Consider the following 26,813-nt stretch of genomic DNA (forward strand, 5'->3'; position numbering starts at 1 on the left):
AAACGCTACTGTCGCCTGTCTGTTATTGGTTGGCTGGCTCTGGCTCCCCCTCAATAAATCACTCATAAATCTTTTTAAAGAGTTCCACAAATATCGCCCAAAACAACTGGCAATTGATGTTCGCAAATGTTTTTTAAATATCATCACATATCGACATGCATAACAATTTCAATTTGTTGGATGATTGAATTTTCGAAGTCCGTCCCCACCCCCTCATTTGGTATTTTCATCACGTTGTTAATGTGACTAATAAAAATTTACTTAAACATGGTTAATGTGGCTCCACTTAATATGTATTTGGATCATTTTTTAAAACGAAATTCAATTCTAGGGAATTTGAAAAAAAAAACTTATACCCACCAACAATAACAAAACAAATGATTCACTCTGTTATTTGGGAATTATTTATTCTTTTTACACCATTTAGTCCCTCAACCATTCTTGCACCAATTCCGCCAAACGTTCTTTTGACTGCCGCATCTCAACACTATCCTGTGAACTAATCGATCCAAAGTCGGTACAGTGGGAAGCAGTTGGTATAATTGTGGCACCATGTGACTCACCATGGCCCATGGGACTCCATGGATCCAATTCACCGTGGGTCATGTAAATATTTTCCACCTCAGGATTCATACCACCAAAGAATTCATTGGTCTCATCGATTAGTTCTTGAATTCTGGAATCTGTGTAACTGGCACCATAGGCATCACGACACAATGTTGTCGACAGTGGCAAGGGGAAACTGCTGCCGAAAGGTTGCTGCTTCGAGCCGGATGTTTGATACCAACCATATTCATTGCAGGTTTGATAATACCAAGGGCGAGCTGTGGGGGGAGAAAGAGAGAGAGAAATATAATCAGATTTTATCAAATTATTCTAATTGTATTAGATAAGTTCCAAAATATAAGTGGATAATTTATTAATGTGGTTCCTAATATGCGGATAAATTATTAGTAGACAGCGGAATTTTATGCAACCCCTATTTTTGGTCCGACTCATGTCAAATTTTGGGACTTGGCATATATTTGGCTTCTGATTAACAATCGAAACATATGACATATGCAAAATTATGCAACAAATATTTCAATAATAGGTACAAAAATGTTTGTGCGTACAATTTTTCTATTTGAAATTTTCTTCAGGCAAGTCAACAAAATAGGGAAATGTATAACCACAGCGTTCAAAATACCGAAAAACGGGACGTACCGTTCTATGGGGGCTATATGAAGGCCTGAACCTAAACAGACAAATTTTAGGTGGAACGTTTTTTACCCCCAAGGAAGACTTAATGCCAAATTTCAGCAATTTCGGTGGGATCCGGCCACAAATCCTTGTTTTTGCATATATAAAACATGCAAAATATGCCTAATGCGTTTTATTTTGTGATAAAACGAGTTTCTGTCTTACGATACCACTTTTAGAGAAGTTTTTCTTGGCTGAAATACTCAGGAAATAGGATAGCCAGCATTACACTGAGGGGATTTGCTACCGCTGAAACTGTTGAACTTCTGAGTGCAAGGCGGACGTGCTTACCACTGCACCACGGTGTCTCCTCTGGGGAACTGCCATTAAAAAACTTGGTGGTAACTACTTTTATCCAGATTTGTGCTAGTTGAAAGAACAGGACTTGGAAGAACATCTCTCTGCGTTTGTCCGACCTTAAAAAGGTCTTCAAGCTGAGGTCCGAACTGGTTAGCTTGCATTAGCTCGAAGCAACTACAGTTACGTCCGGATCGTGTAAACGTGGCGATAACGGCAGTGTTTTTTCAGGCGCAAGTTTTTTCAGTGCTGTAAGCTTTAGAGTTGTTAGCGGTAATGCGGGAGTTTTCCGGTAGAGTGGTCACCGTTTATGTAGATAGAGCAGTCTGGCTCTAAAATACTAAGTAATTTTGTCATGAGGTCTAAAACTGTTAAATTTTGTATTGTACCGGAGCTTGTGGGAAAATTAACTTGTTGATGAACTAGAAAGTCAGGGTTCTCAATCTTGCGACATACTGATGGTGGAGGACTGTGTCATATCACCGTTCTGTTTCTTCTTTGAGAAACTCAACAAGTCTTATACGAAGTATCGAAGGCAATCTGGCCAGTAATCTTAGAAAGTAGAACGTCTTAACTACTCTTATGAAACAAATCAGAGATCGGGGGTCACCACTGTTCACTGTCACATAAGGTTTATGGTCATCAAGTAGAAGGATAGGAACATTGAATACTGCAGGCTCTGTGAAGAAGAAGAAGAAACCGAAACGATCGAGCACCTCTGTCTATGTCGGTGCCTTTGTCTTATGAAATAGTAAATAAAAGAAATAGTAGGTTTGGTGCCCAAGAGATTAAATCTCTTCCTTATTCTCTTTCATAGAACCTGTCCATAATACCTATGACCAGCAAGTGGGAGACAAACAATATTGAACACTACAGAGCTCTATGAAGACGAGGAAGAAACCGAGATGATCAAGCAACTCTGTTTCTGCCGTTGTCCTATTTCTTATCGACAAAAGGCACATGCTGTTTTGTGTCCAAGAGATTGTTCAATACATACCGATCTCACTTGAGCCTAGCTCTAATGAACCGTACATATGGTTGCCTAACGAATAGATCCCACCAAGTATGGCCAACGACTGGTCTAAGGGGACCTACTGGTGGCATACCCGAAGTGAGACCAATCAATTGAGTAGAGCATATGATGGGTTGCAACATTGAAACCGGAATAAGGGAATTGTGGGCAACGGTTAAGGGGGCGCCAGGGCAAAGAGAAGAATACTACGTCGCTTTACATTTCGTCACCATAAATGCCCGAAGACGTAATCTACATGAAAATCGAAATTCGTTTTTTGATGGACTCTGATACATAAATCTGAAATACATGCTCTGGCAAAATTTCAAGCTTCTACGTTCAAAAATGGCATTTCGGAAAGACAAAGAGACAAAGAGAAGAATACTACGTTCAGTAGAAACCTATCTCCCATGAGCTTGACTCTAGTGACCCATACATCGACTGTATTGGGATAGCTGTGAAGTGTAGGACTGCCGAGGTAGAGCGCCGATGAATAGCTGTGCGTTATATGCCCGACATTAGTTCACTTTTGGGGGACAATAACCGTCTGGTGATAAGGGAATTCAATGCTCATTATGAACTTTGTCATTAAGCCCTTGGCAATCACCAAAGGGTACATCGCTGGACGAGCAAATTGATAGATCCACAATTTTCCCGGTGAATGAAGACGTCCCTACGTGGATAACAGGACATTCCCAAAACTTTTCAGACATCATCATTGTGGCAACTGGTCTGATAAATGACATGTCCCTGTAACCCCTTATTCCCCTTGACTCAGACCATCTTCTGATCATCATCTCTGAAAACAGACCACCCAACTTTATCATCTCTCAACGCCGTACTTTTCTGAACCATGAGAAATCTGATTGCCAAGAAGGGTTCAAAGAATTTACCAATCAACGCTTCAGAGTGCTGCCCATTCTGGGACATCATCACAGATGCAGCCACTCGCTACATACATGCTGGTCGAATACAAATCAGACTAAATTTCTTAACAGAAGCGACGGGACTAAATAATGGGCGTGCTGAACTTCGTCGTACGAACCTTACTTACGAACTTACTTTTCAACAACGTGGCAGTGACAGATCCGAAGAGGAGCGTATGTTATTTTAACCGGCAGTTTACATAGGGCCTCGAGAGTGATAGAACGAAGAGGAGTGTGCTACGCCGTAGAGTAAGAGCCCTCCCATGGTTTAACCCCATCTATCATTAGCCACTCATATTGTACCAGGGTGGCAGGGTGGTCGACAAAGTTGGATCCTACAGGCTCATCTCCCTTTGGTCTCCAGTAGCAAAGATTATAGAGGCACTACTCCTCCCCATGATGCGAATAAGCTTACCAGTAGGCCAACATTCCGGAAAATACACAGCACCTCAACAGTATTACACGTCATATCCATATATACCAGGCGAGGACTGAACCTGAACAGCCCATACGACTGAGTAGTAATGGTGGCTCTTGTCACATCGAACGCCTTCGATACCCGCAAACATGCCAAGCTGTTCGAGGAGAACGTAGAGAAGATTTCTCTCTTAGTGCAGGTCTTCCATCTGAGGAATATGAACATATCCGCCACTAAATCCACTGCCACACTTTTCAATACCTAGACGACTGAAATGAGGTTCCTCTTGAACATATTGGTCGATGGTACCCAGATGCTGATCACTAACAACCCGAAGATATTCTAAGCTTTGACTTTATGTTCAAGTCGTCCATGCAACCCACAGCTATTTGCGACAAGATCAGAATTATGAACAAGGTTCTCACGTCATTGGCCGACTATGGTGCCTCGTTGATCTCTTATAAAGCAACAGGCCGTTCTGTAATAAGCTAAGCGGCGCCTGTGTGATATGCAAATGTTAGCGCTACGGAGTGGAAGAATATTCAAACCTGCCATAATGCCGCATTAAGGACTGCAACAGCGTGCCTCATAACAGCAGTGGACCATCTTCATGAGTAAACGAATTTTTCACCGGTACATAAATACAAGAAGATGTTGTCGATGCAGTACCTGTTTAGGTGTTAAGGCCTTGAGTGATCTAGTGGACAGGCTTCCCCCACCCAGGCACGTAAGAAAAGATCTTCATTATCTATAGAGAGAGAGAGAGAGGTTCTACTGTATAAGCGAGAACCTCTAGATCAATGAGCCTATCATGTAGGCTTGAATATCATTCATACTGATACAGTTGCGAAGGCAGTACGAAGGTATGCTGTGCATGCCGTACTCGGACTCCCCATATATCGCAGCAGTAGAAAGACAGCTGCCAAAGCAAACACGAGTGCTTTTAGTTGTTAAGATTCGCACGATGCAGTCGCCTCAATTCATACTGATCCCGATTTGACGCCCTACATGTGGATAGGAGGGACTGCAGAACACTGCATTTGTTTAGCTGACCAGCTAACCCCAATCCCATGTGTCGTGATTCTTTATGGACGCAGCCATTCCAGATTTTTGAATTTGCATACATAGGAACCAGATAACTGGATAAAGTATACGTTCGAACCTTTTTGGCGTTGCTACAACAACAATGAATGATGTTGCAAATCCCATTAGGAAATCGTCCAAAGCGTTAAGCCCGGGCAGTTTCTGCATGGCAAAGCCTCTTGAGGTTTTACTCCTCCCGAACTTCAAGAACAGCTATCCAGTTGCTGATCATCAGCATGAGTTCCGTAAGCAACACATGGGGAAATCTATGCTACATATCAGCCGAGGAGGTAACCAGAACAAAAGCCTTTAATGACATCGAGCAGTCTACCTTCCGGCCAAGTTTGAAACTTTAGATAACCAATTATTGGTTTGGAAGCATTACGACAGTCTTCAAAACGATAGTCCGACTATCGATGGTTTGCCAGCTCTAGCGTGGATGCCAGTGGTACGTGGAATTTAGGAAATCGAAGCCCCGTAGAGTGAAATAAGGAGTTCTCCAAGATAGGGTGACATCTCCTTAGCTGTTTAACCTCTAACTGCCCCGTATTCCACGAACCTTGTCAGAATGCCGCCATCGATGGAGGAGACGAAGATTCTTCCAGTAGGGCAACACAATGGCATGCTTTCGTTGCAGTACCTGCTCTTGTGTAACTGTGAGAGTCATCTTAATCACGGTATGGTGGACAGCACTCCCCCATCCAGGCACGTCAGGGGGATCTTCATGATATCGAGAGATATAGGTCCAACGATATAAGAGAGAACCCCTAGCTCGGCAAGCCTATAAACCAAGTTTGAATAACATTTACACCGATGCTATAAACAAATATCGCGTGAATTCTGTCCTCGCAGTTCATCTCCCATCTATCGCAGCTAAAGAGCGTCAGCAATCACTACAATGGAGAGTAGTTTTTTGTTTAATTACGTTCGGGACGTTGCAGCCGTCTAAATTTCTATAGGGCAAGGACTAATAACACATTGCAAGACATCTGCCCAGCATGCGGTAAAGGCCCGCACGACGCTCTCCGCCTCTTCAACTGCCCTGCCAAACATACTCAACTAACTCCAGTAGATCTGTGGTTAAATCCCTTCGAAGCAGCCGTATTCCTAGAACTGGAGATACAGCCAGATTAGGCAGGAAAACGAACATATAAATACTGTTACAGCAACAACAACAAACCAGAGTCGTTTTGGCTCCATACGCTCGAGTTGTTGCAGTCGTCTAAAATCCTGTAGGGCAAGTACTACTGATGATACTACTAATGACACATAGCAAAACATCTGTCCAACAAGGGATACAGGTCAGCACGTTAGTCTGCATAGTTGCCCTGTGTAGATTTGCATCGAACTAGCCACATTCCTACACCTGGAGATAGGTACTACAATAACAATCACAACCATGACTTTTTCATTGCTCCTTTTCTATACTTAGCCTAACATTTGATTTCCATAAAAGTCCTGTGGCATTGGGTTACTCTATTCATCTCCTCTTCTACACTTAGCCTAGCATCTGATTCCCATAAAAGTCCTGAGGCATTGGGTTACTCTATTCATCCTTACAAATAGAAATATTTCCCAGTAAAATTCCCCAAAAGAGACGGGGAGCGAAGGCTGCTTCTTTCTTTCAATAAGAGCAGTCCACCAAATCTAAACGGGACACAGTGATTCACAGTCGGTTTTTACTGGTCAATATTCTGCGACATGAGGGGTTTTTTGAACTTACGCGGGTATTTATCGTGTACAAACCCCACAAAGACTACTAAAAACGCGAGTGTATATGAAAGAGTAACCCAAAGTATATTGGCATTTCGAGACCCATGTTTCAGGAAGTATTGCCTTCCACTTCCATGTCATGATCATAATGACTGTCCGTTATTAAAATTTCAACAGCATCCGAGAAGTGGCCTTAAACTCGATTAAAGCGTAAAACGGTCAAACTTCTGTAAAAGAGGGACCTGAAGGATTATACCAACATGATACATTTTAAAACTGGATATAATTTGGGTAGTCATTCCTTTCGATAGTTATCGCCCCAACCAGCCATCATACATAGTTGGTCACAGGAAGATTATATCACAAGAGCTACCATCGGTGCAAGTTTCACAAGAATCCTAGTAAGACCTTTAAATTGCACTTGATCGAAAATTTTTACCTTTTGGGGAAGTTGTGCTGTGTTTGGACCAATGTCAGTCAATGTCGATATTTATAGTTGCCCACAAGACATTTATTTTAGCTCCTTGATGTGGTACCTGCCGAGTCCGAATTGTTTTCCATGGCTAAAATACTCAGGACATTCGCCTACATTACGCTGAGGATATTTTTTCCACCGTTAAAAATGTGATGTTATCTTGCCTGGTAATCGAACCCGGTACCGTGTACAAGGCGGGTGAACTTACCATTTCAAAGTATCTTTGCAATTCAAAAATACGCAGGCACATTAACCACTCCATGCGCATAATTGATATTTTCCCAATTATCATTTATGTAACGTCAAAACTTACCCCATTCATAAAAATAAGTGGTGTCCAGGTAATATTCCAGGGTACCCTTGTATGTGGCATCAATGCATCCACCATAATAGCCATAGTACCACACCCACAAATTGGCCAATGCCTCGACGTCATCCTCAAAACTCATTAAATAGTCGCAATAGGCAGGGACATCATCACCTCTGCACAAATCGAAAAACACAAAATTGTTAAGATAATCTTAATTCTACAGATAGGAACCACCTACCTCTGATATTGCACAACACCAGCAAAAATGTATGCAAAACTGCTAAACAATGTCCAAATATCCAAGTCATTGTTGACGTTAAAACTATTACACAACTTCAACATTGCCTTAATTTGAGCCGAATCTTTGCTCTTTATTCTCACCTCCAATTCGGCAATACCATTTTCAATGCGATCATAACATTGTTGGCTACCCAAGACACGCATAGTTTTGCCCACAACTTCCATATATTCGGTGAAATCAAGTTTAGCCAAGAGGGGAGCACTTGAGGCCCAACCGCCATTCAAGAGATGAGGATATAATTTTTTAAACCACACAACCATCGTGGCAGAATAGGAACCACCTGACATAATGACCTTGGAATTGGCCAAATCTGGCACCGTTGCACGTTTGTGCTCAATGAAATGAGCCAAATCAGCCAAGGCTTGCTTGACATGTAAATATTTCAGATTTGACAATTGCAAATCTCTGAAAGCAGGAGAAGAAAAATGAGTAGTCACACATAAGGATTTCCTTTTATTTCAAATACTTACTTGGTTGGCTTACTTTCACCATAATAACGATGTTCAGTATAGTAAAGGATACCATTATGTGCTCTGGCCAAATCCACAAAGTGGCCACCACTAATGCCACTGGGATCAATGTCCCATTCACCTCCCACATAAATAAATATGGGGCCGCCAGGTTGGAAATATTCATCGTTGACCATGTAACGCTAAAGGAGAAAAAAACTCGATCCTTTACTCTCTTCATGTTATAATTCACAACACTTTTTCCACTTACCATTTCCCATGTCCGAGTTTCTTGGCTATCGAAATGATCCAATTTTTGGGTAATCCATTCGGTTTTTACATTTGCCCTTGGCGTGGCAAATTTTGGTGGACCTTTATGCAATTCCTTTAGAGTTTTTACAAAAATTGGTATATTTTGCGATTGTTTCAAATAATATGCTCTGGCCAATCCTGCCAGAGCAAATATTCCCACTAGCCAAAGTGTTGCTTTCATTTCGATGACTCCTTAATTTTTTCGAAATGCTGAACTTATTTATAGCTGAGTATTTGCAGTGGGGTTCCTAATCTTTTTTAATCTAAATCAAAGCTAGATAAGCGTTATGATTTATTTAGGCTGGATTTTTTTGTGATATTTTTGTTCTAAAATTAGTTTAGACGGAATTGTTTACTTATGCTTGAGACTTTTTGAAAAGTAAAATTTTTAATTTACTTGTTTCAGAATATGGACATCATAGATACACTATCCGTGTTATTAAGATAGCATAAATACATTACCGGTATTATTAAGAAAGCACAGATACATTATCAGTGTAAATAAGATAGCATAGGTACATTAATCTTGTTATTTGGATAGCATAGATAATTTATACGTGTTATTTGGGTAGCATAGATAAATTATCCTTGTTATTTGGATAACATAGATACATTATCCGTGTAATTAACTTAGCATAGATACATTATCCGTGTTATTTGGATAGCATAAATACATTATACGTGTCATTTGGATAGCATAGATACATTATTCGTGTTATTTGGATAACAAAGATGCATTATCAGTTTTATTTGGACAGAATAGATATATTATCCGTGTTACTAGGATATCATAGATTCATTATCCGTGTAATTAAGATAGCAAAGATACATTATCAGTGTTATTTAGATAGCGTAGATAACTTATCCGTGTAATTAAGATAGCATAGATACATTATCAGTGTTATTTGTATAGCATAGATAAATTATCCATGTTATTTGGATAACATAGATACATTATCCGTGTAATTAAGATAGCATAGACATATTATCCGTGTTATTTGGATGACATAAATAAATTATGCGTTTTATTTGGATAACTTAGATTCATTATTCGTGTTATTGGGATAGATTAGATACATTATCTGTGTTATTAGGATATCATAGATACATTATCCGCGTTATTTGGATAACATAGATGCATTATCCGTGTAATTAAGATAGCATAGATACATTATCCGTGTTATTTGGATAGCATAAGTAAATTATCCATTTTATTTTTATAACTTAGATACATTATCCGTGTTATTGGGATAGCTTAGATACATTATCTGTGTTATTAGGATATCATAGATACATTATCTGTGTTATTAGGATATCATAGATACATTATCCGTGTTATTAAGAAAGCACAGATACATTATCAGTGTAAATAAGATAGCATAGATACATTATTCTTGTTATTTGGATAGCATAGATAAATTATCCGTGTTATTTGGATAGCATAGATAAATTATCCGTGTTATTTGGATAACACAGATACATTATCCGTGTAATTAACTTAGCACAGATACATTATCCGTGTTATTTGGATGGCATAGATAAATTATCCGCTTTTTTGGATAACATAGATACATTATCCTCGTAATTAAACTAGCATAGATACATTATCCGTGTTATTTGGATAGCATAAATAAATTATCCGTTTTATGTGGATAACTTAGATGCATTATCTGTGTTATTGGATAGCTTAGATACATTATCTGTGTTATTAAGATATCATAGATACATTATCTGTGTTATTAGGATATCATAGATACATTATCCGCGTTATTTGGATAACATAGATGCATTATCCGTGTAATTAAGATAGCAAAGATACATTATCCGTGTTATTTGGATAGCATAAGTAAATTATCCATTTTATTTGGATAACTTAGATACATTATCCGTGTTATTGGGATAGCTTAGATACATTATCTGTGTTATTAGGCTATCATAGATACTGTTTATGTTCGATACATTGGTTACGCCAATGTATACGTTCGATAGATTGTTTTCCCCTTCCGCAGCATTACAATTAACCGCATTAATTGGCGGTCGTCGTTGTTGATCACGACCTTGTTAGCGCTATTATGCTCACTAGAAACTTGATTTGCGTACCTATAATTTGAAACACAATCTACTAACTCTAGTTTAAGTTTGCTCGCGAATTTAGTCTAACCCTGTTGCCTTGCAGATAGCGCGTCAAGGTGGGCGGCTAATGTATAAGTTCGATACATTGGTTACGCCAATGTATACGTTCGATACTTCGTTTCCCCTTCTGCAGCATTCCAATTACCCACGCTAATCTGTGGGGATATCTCCTCTGCACTTCTTCCAGGAGCCTTTTCGCCTAGTTCGGATTGTAGGAGAGAGTTCGCTCTTTTCTACTACCTCTCCTGGAAGCCTTATTCGCATAGTTCGGATGCAGAGGGGCGCTTTCCAATGCTGCAGTCGTAGTTGATGTCACGGCCTTTGATCGCTATTTCGCCCTCTTGGCAACACACTTGCTATTTAACTTTCGAAGGAGTCACACTCCTATTGCAATCATTTCGTTGTCGAGCCATACAAAAGGTAATGTTTCTCATTCGCAGAAACCCTATACCAACAATAAACCGAAAATATATTTGAAACTGATACACTCGTGTTTGTCTTTTATTTTCTTCTCTTTTCATCCCTGAGCTTTCGACGGTCAGTGGTATCACGCCAACAGACACATTATCCGTGTTATTTGGATAACATATATACATTATCAGTTTTATTTGGACAAAATAGATATATTATCCGTGTTATTAGGATAGCATAGATACATTATCCGTGTTATTAGTATAGCATAGATAAATTATCCGTGTTATTTGGATAACATAGATACATTATCCGTGTAATTAAGATAGCTTAGATACATTATCTGTGTTATTAGGATATCATAGATACATTATCCGTGTTATTTGGATAACATATATACATTATCAGTTTTATTTGGACAAAATAGATATATTATCCGTGTTATTAGGATAGCATAGATACATTATCCGTGTTATTAGTATAGCATAGATAAATTATCCGTGTTATTTGGATAACATAGATACATTATCCGTGTAATTAAGATAGCTTAGATACATTATCTGTGTTATTAGGATATCATAGATACATTATCCGTGTTATTTGGATAACATAGATACATTATCAGTTTTATTTGGACAAAATAGATATATTAGCCGTGTTATTAGGATAGCATATATACATTATCCGTGTTATTAGTATAGCATAGATAAATTATCCGTGTTATTTGGATAACATAGATACATTATCAGTGTAATTAAGATAACTTAGATACATTATCTGTGTTATTAGGACAGCTAAAATAAATTATCCGTTTAATTTGGATAACTTAGATACGTTATCCGTGTTATTGGGATAGCTTACATACATTATCTGTGTTATTAGGATATCATAGATACATTATCCGTGTTATTTGGATAACATATATACATTATCAGTTTTATTTGGACAAAATAGATATATTAGCCGTGTTATTAGGATAGCATAGATACATTATCCGTGTTATTAGTATAGCATAGATAAATTATCCGTGTTATTTGGATTACATAGATACATTATCCGTGTAATTAAGATAGCGTAGATACATTATCCGTGTTATTTGGATAACATAGACGCATTATCAGTTTTATTTGTACAGAATTGATACATTATCCGTGTAATTAGGATAACACAGATACATAATCTGTGTTATTTGGATAGTGTAGATAAATTATCCGTGTCATTTGAATTACCAAGATACATTATCCGTGTAATTAAGATAGCATAGAAACATTATCTGTGTTATTTGGATAGCATAAATAAATTATCCGTTTTATTTGGATAACTTAGATACATTATCCGTGTTATTGGGATAGCTTAGATACATTATCTGTGTTATTAGGATATCATAGATACATTATCCGTGTTATTTGGATAACATAGATGCATTATCAGTTTTATTTGGACAAAATAGAAATATTATCCGTGTTATTAGTATAGCATAGATACATAGGATACATAATCTGTGTTATTTGGATAGCTTAAATAAATTATCCGTGTTGTTTTGAAGTCCAAACCCAGGTCACCGATCATTTAATTAAAAGAAATGAAAACTTTATTCGTTTTGATTCGTTTATAATTTGATAGATTTTTATTTGATTTATTCTCTCGCCATTCTCTAAACTTATTTCAACCATTCATCAACCAATTCGAAAAGTCTCTCTTTGGAGGCACGCATTTCGGGGCTATCAGCACTGCTAATAGAACCGAAATCAGCACAATGTGAAGCTCTGGGGATAACCGAAGCTCCATTTTCCTCATCATGGCCCATAGGACTCCATGGATCCAAAGCTCCATGAGTCATGTAGATATTTTCAACTTCAGGATTCAAACCACCAAATTCTTCATTGGTTTGATCGATCAATTCATTGATGTGCTCGTTGGAGAATTTACAGCCAAAGATATCTCTACACCAGGTGGTGTACAAGGTAGCGTGGATTTTGGTGCCGAAGGGTTGATTAGCCGAGGCAGAGCTTTGATACCAGCCATATTCGTTGCAAGTTTGATAATACCAAGGACGGGCTACAAATTCAATTTAAAAAGCTGACACAAAAAGTTGTTTCATGGTTTACTTACAAGCACCACGACTGTACGTGGTATCCAAGTAGTAGGTCAAGGTACTCTTGTAACTAACATTAACACAGCCCTTAGGAAAACCCAGGGACCACAAAAAGAAGGTAGAAATGGCAGTTAAATCATCTTCGAAAGACATCAGGTAGTCACAATAGTAGGGGACATCACCTTCACTGTGAAAACAGAATTAACATTATAAAATAAAACAATAAAAAGTTAGGATGATGATGATGGACTTACGATTGATATTGCACAATACGGGAGAAACTATTTGAAATAGCACCAAACAATGACCACAAATCCAAATCATTTGTATGATCAAATGAATTGCACAGTTTCAACTTTTCCTTAGCTTCAGCAGATCGATTGCTAGCAAACATGGCCTCGAGTTCGGCAATACCGCCTTGGACACGATTGTAACATTGTTCTGAACCCAATTCTCTCAAAGCTTTACCCACAACTTCTTTGTATTCGTAGAAGTTGACCTTAGCCAAAATGGGTGCCGATGAAGCCCAACCACCATTCAACAGCTCGGGATAGAGTTTCTTGAACCATACAACCATTGTGGCAGAATAGGAACCACCAACCATGATGACCTTGGCATTAGCTAATGCGGGGACAGTTTTACGTTTGTATCGAATGAAATGAGCCAAATCAGCCAATGCTTGCTTGACATCCAAGTATTTGAGATTTTTAACTGAAAGGTTTCTGAAAATGTATTAAAAGAGGGGGACATTCAATACTAGATGACAGTTTGGATAACTTATGTGTGTTGTTTTTTAAAAAGTGCTCGAATAACGTAAATTAATTATCCATGTTGTTTGAATAACGTAGATTAATTATCCACCTTGTTTGGATAACGTAGATTAATTATCCACGTTGTTTGGATAACGTAGATTAATTATACACGTTGTTTGGATAATGTAGATTAATTATACACGTTGCTTGGATAATGTAGATTAATTATCCACGATGTTTGGATAACGTAGATTAATTATACACGTTGGTTGGATAATGTAGATTAATTATCCGCTTTGTTTGGAAAAGGTATATCAATTATCCACGTTGTTTGGATAACGTAAATTAATTATCAACGTTGTTTGGATAACGTAGATTAATTATTCATGTTGTTTGGATAACGTAGATTAATTATCCGCGTTGTTTGGTTAACGTAAATAAATTATCCACGTTGTTTAAATAACGTATATTAATTATACACGTTGTTTGGATAACGTAGATTTATTATCTACGTTGTTTGGATAACGCAGATTAATTATCCAGGTTGTTTGGATAACGTAGATTAATTATCCACGTTTTTTGGATAACGTAGATTAATTATCCACGTTGTTTGGATAACTTAGATTAATTATCCACGTTGTTTGGATAACGTAGATTAATTATCCCCGTAGTTAGATGACGAAGATAATTCATCCACGATGTTTAGTGTTGGAGTAATGTAGATGATTGTTAGCTGTAGTGTGGATAACGTAGATATTTTATCCACGTTCTTTGGGTAGATATATTACGCCGATAATTTATCCACTATATTTGAATTACGTAGATAATTTACCATCTTTATCGGATAAGGTAGATAAATTGTCCACAATGTTTGATGGATGGGTAAATTGGGGGTTGTTAAGTAATCTAGTATTTACCTTGCTTTGATAACTTATGATATGCTTATGTCAAACAGTCTATGTTTTATCACTTTGACCAATTGTCTTTAATATTTAAATAAGTAGATAAAGGCATTCCATACTTACTTCGTTGGTTTACTTTCGCCATAGTAACGATATTCCGTATAGAAGAGCGTAGCATTATGTCTTTTAGCCATATCGACAATAATACTAGATGAAATATCATGCCTGGCGAAATTGCCCATTCACCACCCAAGTACATAATCATGGGACCACCTTCTTCAAAATATTCATCGTTGACCATGTAACGCTAAGAAAAGACATGTCCCATCAATATTTCCCAATCATTGATTGCTTCTCAAAATTCTCTCTTCTTACCATTTGCCAGGTGCGGTCTTCATTCTCATCGAAATGATCCAACTTTTGTGTAATCCATTCGGTTTGCACAGCGCGGCTTTCAATGAGTGAATGAACGGGAGGTCCTCTGTGTAACTCTTCAAAAGTTTTTACAAACGCTGGAACATCATTGTTGTTGTCCTCAACGGCTTTAGCCAACGCTATTACAGCCAAGAGACTCACTGTCTTCAGGAAGAAATTCATGATGGCAAATGTGATTTGCGTGGCGCAAAATTTAATTGCGTTTCTACTCGGATAATCGCCGCGTCGGCACAAGGACTCGCTCAAATTTATTATTTACTTTGATAATCTGGCTTCACTTTAAATTTACTGTTCACTTTAATTCACTACTTGCTATCACATTAGGTTAGCACTTCACTTGTTCAACTCAATTCTGGATATTTATTTTGTTTCCGATCGACTGCTCTGACTGAGTTGCTTGTCTGAGCTTTAACGAATAATACTCAATCTCAATTCTTTCTTCCATTTATTGCGTTGGTATGCCTTCCAGACTTTTTCCAGACACCTTTCAACATCGGAACAAAGACTGGCGAAAATAGATAAATTTTGATATATTACACGTCAATGGCCACGTCTGAACTAAGGTCCGCAAAAATTGCCATTTTGTAAACTTGGACAAAAAATATAAGTTAACGAAATTTTGCACAAGTATATGTCGGTTGTATGATTGAATTTCGAACGGTTTGATATCTATAGACAAACACCCGAAAAAAATATAAAACAAATTTTACCTGGTCGATTTTTATTACCTTAAAGATAGAGTTACTCCGAGACTAAATCAAAATCATAACGCTTCAGAAGATATGCGCCTGACAATATGATCCCTCAAATTTTTGGGGGTACATGTCCTCGAAAGTGTAAGCGATGAGGGAAAACGACATGACACGTGTCTTCGTTTTTTGACTCTATCACGCTGAGGTGTCAAAATATGGTTAAATTTCCATGGTTCAGCGTTATCCGTGTTATTTGGGTAACATAGATACGTTGTACGTGTTATTTGGATAGCATAGATAAATTATCCGTTTTATTTGGATATCATACATACATTTTCTGAGTTATTTGGATAGCATAAATACATTATCCGCGTCATATGGGTAGCATAGATAAATTATCCGTGTTATTTGGATATCATACATACATTTTCTGAGTTATTAGGATAGAATAGATACATTATCCGCGTCATATGGGTAGCATAGATAAATTATCTGTGATATTAGGATTGCGTAGATACATGATCCGCGTCATTTGGGTAGCATAGATACATTATCCTTGTTATTTGTATAGCTCAGATAAATTATCCGTGTTATTTAGATATGATAGATACATTATCCGTATTATTAGGATAGCACAGATACATTATCCGTATTGTTTGTATATCATAGATACATTATCCGTGTTATCTGGATAACATAGAAATAGTATCCGCATTATGGATAGCATATGTAGGTATTTGAATACCACAGATACATTATATGTGTTATTTGCATAGTACAGATACATTATCCGTGTAATTAGGATAGCAAAGACACGTTATCCGTGCTATTTGATTAGCAAAGATAACATTATCCGTGTTATTTGGATAGCATAGATATGTTATCCGTGTTATTTGATTAGCAAATATACATTATCCGTGTTATTAGGATAGCGTAGATACATTATCCGCGTCACTTGGGTAGCATAGATACATTATTTGTGTTATTTGTATAGCTCAGATAAATTATCCGTGTTATTTAGATGTGATAGATAAATTATACGTATTATCTGGATAGCACAGATACATTATCCGTATTGATTGTATAGCATAGATACATTATCCGTGTTATATGGATAACATAGAAATATCCGTATTATCTGGATAGTATAGGTACATTATCCTTGTTATTTGGATAGTACAGATACATTATCCGTGTTATTTGGATAGTACAGGTACATTACCCGTGTTATTACGATAGCATAGATATATTTCAGTGTTATTAGGACAACAAAGACGCATTACACATGCATTATCCGTGTTATTTGGATAACATAGATACATTATCCGCGTTATTTGGATATCATAGATACATTACCCGTTTTATTTGGATATCATAGATACACTATCTGTGTTATTGGGATTACACAGATAGATTAACCGTGTCAGTGGGATAGCATAGATACATTATCCGCGTTATGTGGATAGCATAGATACGTTATCTGTGTTATTTGGATAACGTAGATACATGATCCGTAATATCTGCATAGCATAGATACATTATCCGTGTTATTTGGATAATATAGATACGTTATCCGCATTATCTGGGAAGCATAGGTACATTATTCGTGTTATTTGGATAGCATGGATACATTACCCGTGTTATATGGATATCATAGATACATTATCCGTGGTATTAGGATAGCGTAGATAAATTATCCGCGTTACTTGTATAACACAGATACATTATCAGTGTTACTACGATAGCATATATGTATATGTATCCTTGTCATTTGAATCGTGTAGATAAATTATCCGTGTTTTATAGATAACATAGATAAATTATCTATATTGAATGTGTGGATAACATGATGTCATGTTATCTCTTGATACATGTTATTCCTTATCCGTATTTCATTATCCATGATATTTTGTACTTTCTTTTAAAGAATTCATCGTTGTGATCAAGATGTGGCAATCGAAGTCCTAACTAACAAACAGGTCCCTGTCCATCTAAATTAAAAAAATAAAAGACTTTATTCGTTTTGATTCTTTTATAATTTAAGAGATTTTATTTAGATTTATTCTCTCTCTCTCCATTCTCTTAACTTATTTCAACCATTCACGAACCAGTTCCAAAAGTCTCTCTTTGGAAGCCCGCATTTCGGGACTATCAGCAGCGCTAATAGAACCGAAATCAGCACAATGTGAAGCTCTGGGGATGACGGAAGCTCCCTCTTCTACACCATGGCCCATGGCACTCCAGGGATCCAAACCACCATGAGTCATGTAGACATTTTCCACCTCAGGATTCAAACCACCAAAGTCTTCATTGGTTTGATCGACCAATTCATTGATGTGTTCATTGGAGTATTTGCTGCCAAAGATATCGCCACACAAGGTGGTGTACAAGGTAACAGGGAATTTGGTGCCGAATGGTTGATTAGCCGAGGCAGAGGTTTGATACCAGCCGTATTCGTTGCAGGTTTGGTAATACCATGGACGGGCTAGAATTTTCAAAATCAATTTTAAATCTTATTAAAAAAGTTGTTCTAATTTTACTTACAAGCTCCATAAATGTAAGTGCTGTCCAAGTAGTAGGCCAAGGTACTCTTGTATGTGGCATCAACACAGCCGGCAGGGAAACCCATGGCCCACAAAAAGAAGGTGGAAATAGCAGTCAAATCATCATCGAAAGACATAATGTAGTCACAATAGTAGGGAACCTCACCTTCACTGTTAAAACAAAAATCAAAATATTAAACAAAAATTATTAATTTCCAAGGCATATTAAGGGCTTACGATTGATATTGAACAATGCTGGAGAAAATATTTGAAATTGTTCCAAACAAAGACCACAAATCCAAATCATTATTGTGATCAAAAGAATTGCACAATTTCAACATAGCCTTAGCTTCAGCCGAACGTTTGCCAGCAAACATAGCCTCGAGTTCGGCAATACCATTCTGGACACGAGTATAACATTGTTCTGAACCCAATTCTTTCAAAGCTTTACCCACAACTTCTTTGTATTCGTAGAAGTTGACCTTAGCCAAAATGGGTGCCGATGAAGCCCAACCACCATTCAAAAGTTCGGGATAGAGTTTCTTGAACCATACAACCATTGTGGCAGAATAGGAACCACCAGCCATGATGACCTTGGAATTGGCTAATGCGGGGACTGTTTCACGTTTGTAGCGAATGAAATGAGCCAAATCAGCCAAAGCTTGCTTGACGTGCAAGTATTTGAGGTTTTCAGGCAACAAGTTACTGAAATTATATTAAGAAGAGGTAATACATTAAAATTAGAGGCGTGTTCGAAGAAAAACAAATTGTTTAACAAGATAGCTTCTACACGTTAAGTTATTCACAATGTTTGGATAACGTAGAAAACATATCCACGTTTTTGGATAAGATGGATAATTTATCCTCGTCATTTTGATGATGTAAAAGTTTAAATAACGTAGATAATTTTTTGGATAACGTAGATAAATTATTCACGTTCTTTGATGGAATAGATACTTTGTCCCCGTTATTTGGATAACGTAGACAACTTATCCATGCCGTTTGGATAACGTATTTAATTTATCCACGCCGTTTGGATAACGTAGATAATTTATCCACGCCGTTTGAACAACGTGGATAACTTATCCACGCCGCTTTAATAACGTATATATGTAACTTATCCACGTAGTTTGGATAACGTAGATAACTTATCCACGTTGTTTGGATAATGTAGAAAACTTATCCACGTTGTTTGGATAATGCAGATAACTAATCCACGTCGTTTGGATAATGTAGATAACTTATCCACGTCGTTTTGATAACGTAAATAACTTATCCACGTTGTTTGGAAGATGTTTTAACTTATCCACGTTGTTGAATAGATACATTATCCACTATATTTGGATAACGTATATAACTTATCCATCTTATTTGGATAATGTAGATAACTTTTTCACGTTGTTTGGACATCGTAGATAGCTTATCCACGTTTTTCGGATAAGATGGATAATTTATCCTCGTTATTTTGATGTTGTAAATGTTTAAAGAGCGCAGATAATTTTATCCACGTTCTTTGGATAGCATAGATATTTTATCCACGTCATTTGGATGACGTAGTTAACTTATCCACGTTGTTTGGATAAGATGGATAATTTATCCCCGTTATTTTGATGATGTAAAGGTTTAAATAACGTAGATAACTTTTAGGATAACGTAGATAAATTATTCACGTTCTTTGGATGGAATAGATACTTTATCTACCTTATTTGGATGGAATAGATACTTTATCTACCTTATTTGGATGGAATAGATACCTTATCCACGTTATTTGGATAACATAGATAACGTATCCATTTCGTTTGGATAACGTAGATAACTTATCCACGCCGTTTGGATAACGTATATAACTTATCCACGCCGTTTGGATAACGTAGATAAATTATCCATGCCGTTTGGATAACGTAGATAACTTATCCACGTTGTTTGGATGATGTATATAACTTATCCTCATTGTTTGGATGATGTCGATAACTATCCACCTTGTTTGGATAACGTATATAACTTATCCACGTTGTTTGGATAATGTAGATAACTTATCCACGTTGTTTGGATAATGTAGATAACTTATCCACGTTGTTTGGATAATGTAGATAACTTATCCACGTTGTTTGGATAATGTAGACAACTTATGCACGTTGTTTGGATAATGCAGATAACTAATCCACGTCGTTTGGATAACGAAGATAACTTATCCACGTCGTTTTGATAACGTAAATAACTTATCCACGTTGTTTGGATGATGTTTTAACTTATCCACGTTGTTGGATAATGTAGATACATTATCCACTATAATTGGATAACGTATATAACTTATTCATCTTATTTGGATAATGTACATAACTTTTTCACGTTGTTTGGACATCGTAGATAACTTTTCTACGTTGTTTGGATATCGTAAATAACTTATCCACGTTTTTCGGATGAGATGGACAATTTATCCTCGTTATGTTGATGTTGTAAATCTTTAAATAACGTAGATAATTTTTCCACATTCTTTGAATATCATAGGTATTTGGTCTACGTCATTTGGATGACGTACTTGACTTATCCACGCTCTTTGGATAGCATAGATGATGTATTAGGTGACGTAGATAACTTATGTCCGTTGTTTGGATAACGTAGAAATTTTATCATCGTTATTTGGATGATATAGATAAAATATCCACTGTGTTTGGATATCTTTGATAACTTATCTTCGTTGCTTGAGTAAGGTAGGTAAGGGAGATAAATTTCCCACGTTCTTCAGATAAGTTATCCACGTAATTTGAATAACAAAAACAAAAAAACATTGTTCCACAACATCCCATACGGGACAAGGGAGACTTCTCTCATATCAATGAGTGCACCCCGATTCATATTTAGCTCAATGATATGGGACCTACTGTTTATCGCCGAGTCCGAACGGCGTGTCTTAAGACACCACTTATGGAGAAGTTTTTCAAGGCTGAAATACTCAGGAAATGTCGCCAACATTACTGAGGGGTATTTTGCCACCGTTGAAAAATGTTTGATGTTGCTTGGCCGGGGAATCGAACCCCCGACCTTCTGCGTGCAAGGCGGGTGTGCATACCATTGCACCACGGTGGCACCCACGTAATTTGAATATCGTAGATAAAATAGCCACGTTGTTATCATAACATAGATAACTTATCCACTGTAGATAATTTATCAACATTGCTTGGATAACGTAGATATATTATTTACGTTGTTTGGATGGTGTAGATAACTTATCGATGCTGTTATCGATGGATAATGTAGATAACATATCTACGATACTCACGTTATTCGGATAACACAGATAATATTTATATTTTCTTCAGAAAACTTATCCACATCATTTAGGAACGTATACTCTTTTTTAAGTATCCACGTCGTTTAAAGTACACAGATATTTTATCCTTTTTAGAGGATAACTTGTTTGTTGGATAAATTGGACCTTGCTTTGTTTTTCTTCTTCTTTTGATGACGACGTGGATAACTTATCTGTCATTCTGTTATCACTTTAAGCAAATACACCTCTTTCTCCTCTTCTTTATACTTACTCGGTTGGTTTACTTTCACCATAGTAACGATGTTCCGTGTAGAAGAGGATACCCTTATGTTCCTTGGCCATATCGGTAATAATACCAGATGAAATACTGCCTGGCGAAATTGCCCATTCACCACCCAAGTACATAATCATGGGACCACCTTCTTCAAAATATTCATCGTTGACCATGTAACGCTAAGAAAAGGCATATCCCATTAATTTTTCCCAATCATTGCTTGCTTCTCAAAATCCTCTTTTCTTACCATTTGCCATGTGCGATCTTCATTCTCATCAAAATGATCCAACTTTTGTGTTATCCATTCGGTTTGAACAGCCCTGCTTTCAATGTATGAATGAACGGGAGGTCCTCTGTGTAACTTTTCGAGAGTTTTTACAAATGCTGGAACATCCTTGATGTCTTCAACGGCTCTAGCCACAGCTACGACAGCCAAGAGACCCACTACCGTCAGGGCGAACTTCATGATGGCAAATAATTTGATTTTCGGTACAAAACTTTCTTTTACTATTTCAAGAAATCTATACTTTTTCGATAAGATTTCGGGATTTCAGCAATTTATTGCTAGACGTTAAGTGGCCATTTGTTCTGGCCTGGCGGCGGACTGTTTATCAGAAATCTAGATTAGACAGCGATACCAAATTGTCAATGTGGGGTTTTTATGATTTTTGATTAAAATGAAAATTTATTATCATTGATAGCGAGTGGTAAGGTTTGGAGTATCGTGTAAATTTTGATTTAATGTAAACCTGATTATTTTTGTAAAAATATGATTTCTTTTTCGGTTAACGGAACTATAAGTTGTGTCACCTACAGAGAGTATAAATCTTTTTTTTTTTTTCGTAAACATCCATGGAAGTGATGGATACTGAGAACTATGTATACTTAATTCTCAGATTCATAAATATTAAAAATATTATCAAGTATCAGTCGGCTTTGCCGACAGAGATATACCCTCAGCCTATGTGAATTTAAACTTTTATCTACGGACAGTTCGAATGTATTTAGAGTCTTTTCAGAATTTTGTGGGATATTTGAACTTGTCGACAAAAATATGAATTATAATTAAAATTAAAAGTGTTGCGGAGAAGGTACTTAAAGGAATGGACCGACTTGGTCCATATAATATCGCTGTAAATAGGACCACAACGAACAGCATTAGGATACCATTCCTAAAAGATCTTCGAACAGACCCTAAACTGCACTTAGACACAAATGTTGAACTTTTGTGGTGGAGGTACCCTAAGTAGAGGACCGATATGGGGCATTTTAGAAGTTAAACTAAATTTGGATAAAATATTAGGTACTCCAAAGTTTGGGCCAAATTGATTGCCCCGTTCAAGAGATATCGTGCGTACCATTTTAGTGACATTTTTTAAATATTGGGAGGAAGTGCCGGAAGTTGTGGGCCAGTATTGCCCAACTTCGAACCTTTCGCAGTGTTTTCTCAAGAAGTATGAACTTGCCCCTGAAAAAACTTTTACCGTGGTAATTGAGGCGGCGAATGCAAGTTGCTTCAACAAAAACAAAAGTGATTCGAGAGCAGGTCTTAATGTAAACTTATCCGAAATTTTGTGTGATAGGTACCCGAAGGAGTCGACAATTATAGTCTATATTCGAACTTGATCTATATCTGGTAGATATATTAAGATGTGTAAAGAGTATGGACGCAATCGGTCACTCCCATCAAGTGTTATGGTGCGCACAATTATTCCGAACATTTTTGAACTTTTGTGGGAGAGGTACCTAAAGAGGAGGACCGATATGGCTTATCTTCGAATTTAAACTAAGTTTGGACAAAATATTATGAAGGCCAAATGTTGGACCGATTCGGCACATCCGTTCGAGGGTTGTCTTGCGCTCCATCCACTACACACGGTGTCATAGGGTATTTTTTTGCACCTTTAAGGCTATCTTCTCAGGAAGTATGGACTTGCCCCTGATGGAACTTGTACCGTCGTATTGGGGAGAGTGAATACAAGTTGCTACAATAAAAATCAAAGCGATTCGAGAGATGGCCCTAAACTGAACTTTTCCGAAATTTTGTGTGGGAGGTACCCGAAGGAGTGGACCGATTGAGTCCATATTGGAAACTTATTTAAGTCTGGTGAAAGTTTCACGATGTGCAAAGTATGGACCACATCGGTTACTCCCTTCAAGAGTTTTTCCGATCATTTTCGAAGTTTTGTCGGGCAGGTACCGGAAGGAGTGGGTCGATATAACCAATCTTGATGATCCGTTCGAGAGTTATCGTGCCCTCCAGCCTGCCAGCTAGACAGACGGGCGGACTTGGCTAAATGAACTCCAAATTGTCTGAAACGGATTTTGGGGTTTAAAACCATTATTACGATGAAGCATAGCATAAAGCATTAGCATAAATGCTCAGGGTATAATTAGCATAAATGCTGAGTGTATAAAAAGGAAGAGCATAAAAAATACTTACGTGCTGAGGTCAGTTATAGCCTTTTTTAAATTTTCATTTATATGAATCGAATTGAAAAATAACCGAGTTAAGCGTTACCCCTATCTGAAAGAATTGAGGCAGCTACACCAATTGGTTCTCAGTTGCGCCAAAACAACTATTGTGTGTCAAGGCAGCTGTTTTCTTCCGCTGCCACGGATGGTGGTGATCTCCGAGGACGGTATTCATGCGATAAGCTCTTATAGCCTCTGCGACTGCATCAGTATTACTATCAAATGAACCTGCCTTGATCTCTCTCTAGATCATGAAGATCTTTCCTGACATGCATGGGCGTGGGTACCTATCCACCAGGTGGGTTGGATAGTCTTGCCTATAGCATTCAAGCAGGTATTTCATCGACAACATCATGTTGTGTCGATGTAAATGGTCCACTGAAGACATGAGGAGACACCCAGTTGATGTCCTTAGGGATGCATTCTAGCAAGTTTTCCATTGTGTATCACTTATGTTGGAAAACCACACTGGCGCCGCATAGCTTACTACACACCGACCTATCGCTTTGTATGTCTGAATAATGACTTGACAAGGATTCTATATATGCCTCCTAGGTTCTGCCGGCTAGGGACGTGAGAACCTTGTTCCTCCGTCTCATCTTATCGCAGCTAACTGTTGTTTTTGTTTTAGAAACGTAAATAAGTCCATTCGTATATATTTTTCAGTTATCTGGTTCCGGATCCTGTGTATCCACAATCAAAAATGTTGCAATCTTTACTGGCTGCTTCCATAAAGGTTCAGGAGACACGTGAGTTAGCCTATGTGAATTTAAACTTTTATCTACGGACAGTTCGAATGTATTTAGAGTCTTTTCAGAATTTTGTGGGATATTTGAACTTGTCGACAAAAATATGAATTATAATTAAAATTAAAAGTGTTGCGGAGAAGGTACTTAAAGGAATGGACCGACTTGGTCCATATAATATCGCTGTAAATAGGACCACAACGAACAGCATTAGGATACCATTCCTAAAAGATCTTCGAACAGACCCTAAACTGCACTTAGACACAAATGTTGAACTTTTGTGGTGGAGGTACCCTAAGTAGAGGACCGATATGGGGCATTTTAGAAGTTAAACTAAATTTGGATAAAATATTAGGTACTCCAAAGTTTGGGCCAAATTGATTGCCCCGTTCAAGAGATATCGTGCGTACCATTTTAGTGACATTTTTTAAATATTGGGAGGAAGTGCCGGAAGTTGTGGGCCAGTATTGCCCAACTTCGAACCTTTCGCAGTGTTTTCTCAAGAAGTATGAACTTGCCCCTGAAAAAACTTTTACCGTGGTAATTGAGGCGGCGAATGCAAGTTGCTTCAACAAAAACAAAAGTGATTCGAGAGCAGGTCTTAATGTAAACTTATCCGAAATTTTGTGTGATAGGTACCCGAAGGAGTCGACAATTATAGTCTATATTCGAACTTGATCTATATCTGGTAGATATATTAAGATGTGTAAAGAGTATGGACGCAATCGGTCACTCCCATCAAGTGTTATGGTGCGCACAATTATTCCGAACATTTTTGAACTTTTGTGGGAGAGGTACCTAAAGAGGAGGACCGATATGGCTTATCTTCGAATTTAAACTAAGTTTGGACAAAATATTATGAAGGCCAAATGTTGGACCGATTCGGCACATCCGTTCGAGGGTTGTCTTGCGCTCCATCCACTACACACGGTGTCATAGGGTATTTTTTTGCACCTTTAAGGCTATCTTCTCAGGAAGTATGGACTTGCCCCTGATGGAACTTGTACCGTCGTATTGGGGAGAGTGAATACAAGTTGCTACAATAAAAATCAAAGCGATTCGAGAGATGGCCCTAAACTGAACTTTTCCGAAATTTTGTGTGGGAGGTACCCGAAGGAGTGGACCGATTGAGTCCATATTGGAAACTTATTTAAGTCTGGTGAAAGTTTCACGATGTGCAAAGTATGGACCACATCGGTTACTCCCTTCAAGAGTTTTTCCGATCATTTTCGAAGTTTTGTCGGGCAGGTACCGGAAGGAGTGGGTCGATATAACCAATCTTGATGATCCGTTCGAGAGTTATCGTGCCCTCCAGCCTGCCAGCTAGACAGACGGGCGGACTTGGCTAAATGAACTCCAAATTGTCTGAAACGGATTTTGGGGTTTAAAACCATTATTACGATGAAGCATAGCATAAAGCATTAGCATAAATGCTCAGGGTATAATTAGCATAAATGCTGAGTGTATAAAAAGGAAGAGCATAAAAAATACTTACGTGCTGAGGTCAGTTATAGCCTTTTTTAAATTTTCATTTATATGAATCGAA

General features: G+C 37.6%; 3 protein-coding genes and 1 pseudogene across 3 annotated transcripts in view; 1 reads left to right on the top strand and 3 right to left on the bottom strand.

Moving 5' to 3' along the window:
• Ino80 (chromatin-remodeling ATPase INO80) overlaps positions 1 to 26,813 on the top strand; it is a 252,596-nt gene that overhangs the window by 40,012 nt on the left and 185,771 nt on the right. The gene's annotated exons all lie outside the window — the stretch shown is intronic.
• Positions 424 to 12,321, bottom strand: LOC141390403 (putative serine protease K12H4.7). Its single transcript, XM_073963314.1, has 6 exons — positions 12,312 to 12,321; positions 8,498 to 8,730; positions 8,248 to 8,429; positions 7,715 to 8,182; positions 7,480 to 7,649; positions 424 to 824 (listed from the first exon to the last, which is right to left on the bottom strand). The coding sequence occupies exons 1-6, from the start codon at positions 12,319 to 12,321 to the stop codon at positions 424 to 426; spliced, it is 1,464 nt and encodes a 487-aa protein (XP_073819415.1).
• LOC141390406 (putative serine protease K12H4.7) lies at positions 12,743 to 15,428 on the bottom strand (annotated as a pseudogene).
• On the bottom strand, positions 17,980 to 22,613 carry LOC141401889 (putative serine protease K12H4.7). The gene is made up of 5 exons (XM_073982445.1): positions 22,294 to 22,613; positions 22,044 to 22,225; positions 18,739 to 19,206; positions 18,503 to 18,672; positions 17,980 to 18,443 (listed from the first exon to the last, which is right to left on the bottom strand). Exons 1-5 carry the CDS (start codon positions 22,510 to 22,512, stop codon positions 18,046 to 18,048), a joined length of 1,437 nt encoding a protein of 478 aa, XP_073838546.1. The 5' UTR covers positions 22,513 to 22,613; the 3' UTR covers positions 17,980 to 18,045.

This window comes from Musca autumnalis, unplaced genomic scaffold (genome assembly GCF_047663935.1).
Source record: "Musca autumnalis isolate F117 unplaced genomic scaffold, ASM4766393v1 scaffold_1, whole genome shotgun sequence".
In the NCBI taxonomy this organism is placed as follows: Eukaryota; Metazoa; Arthropoda; class Insecta; order Diptera; family Muscidae; genus Musca; species Musca autumnalis.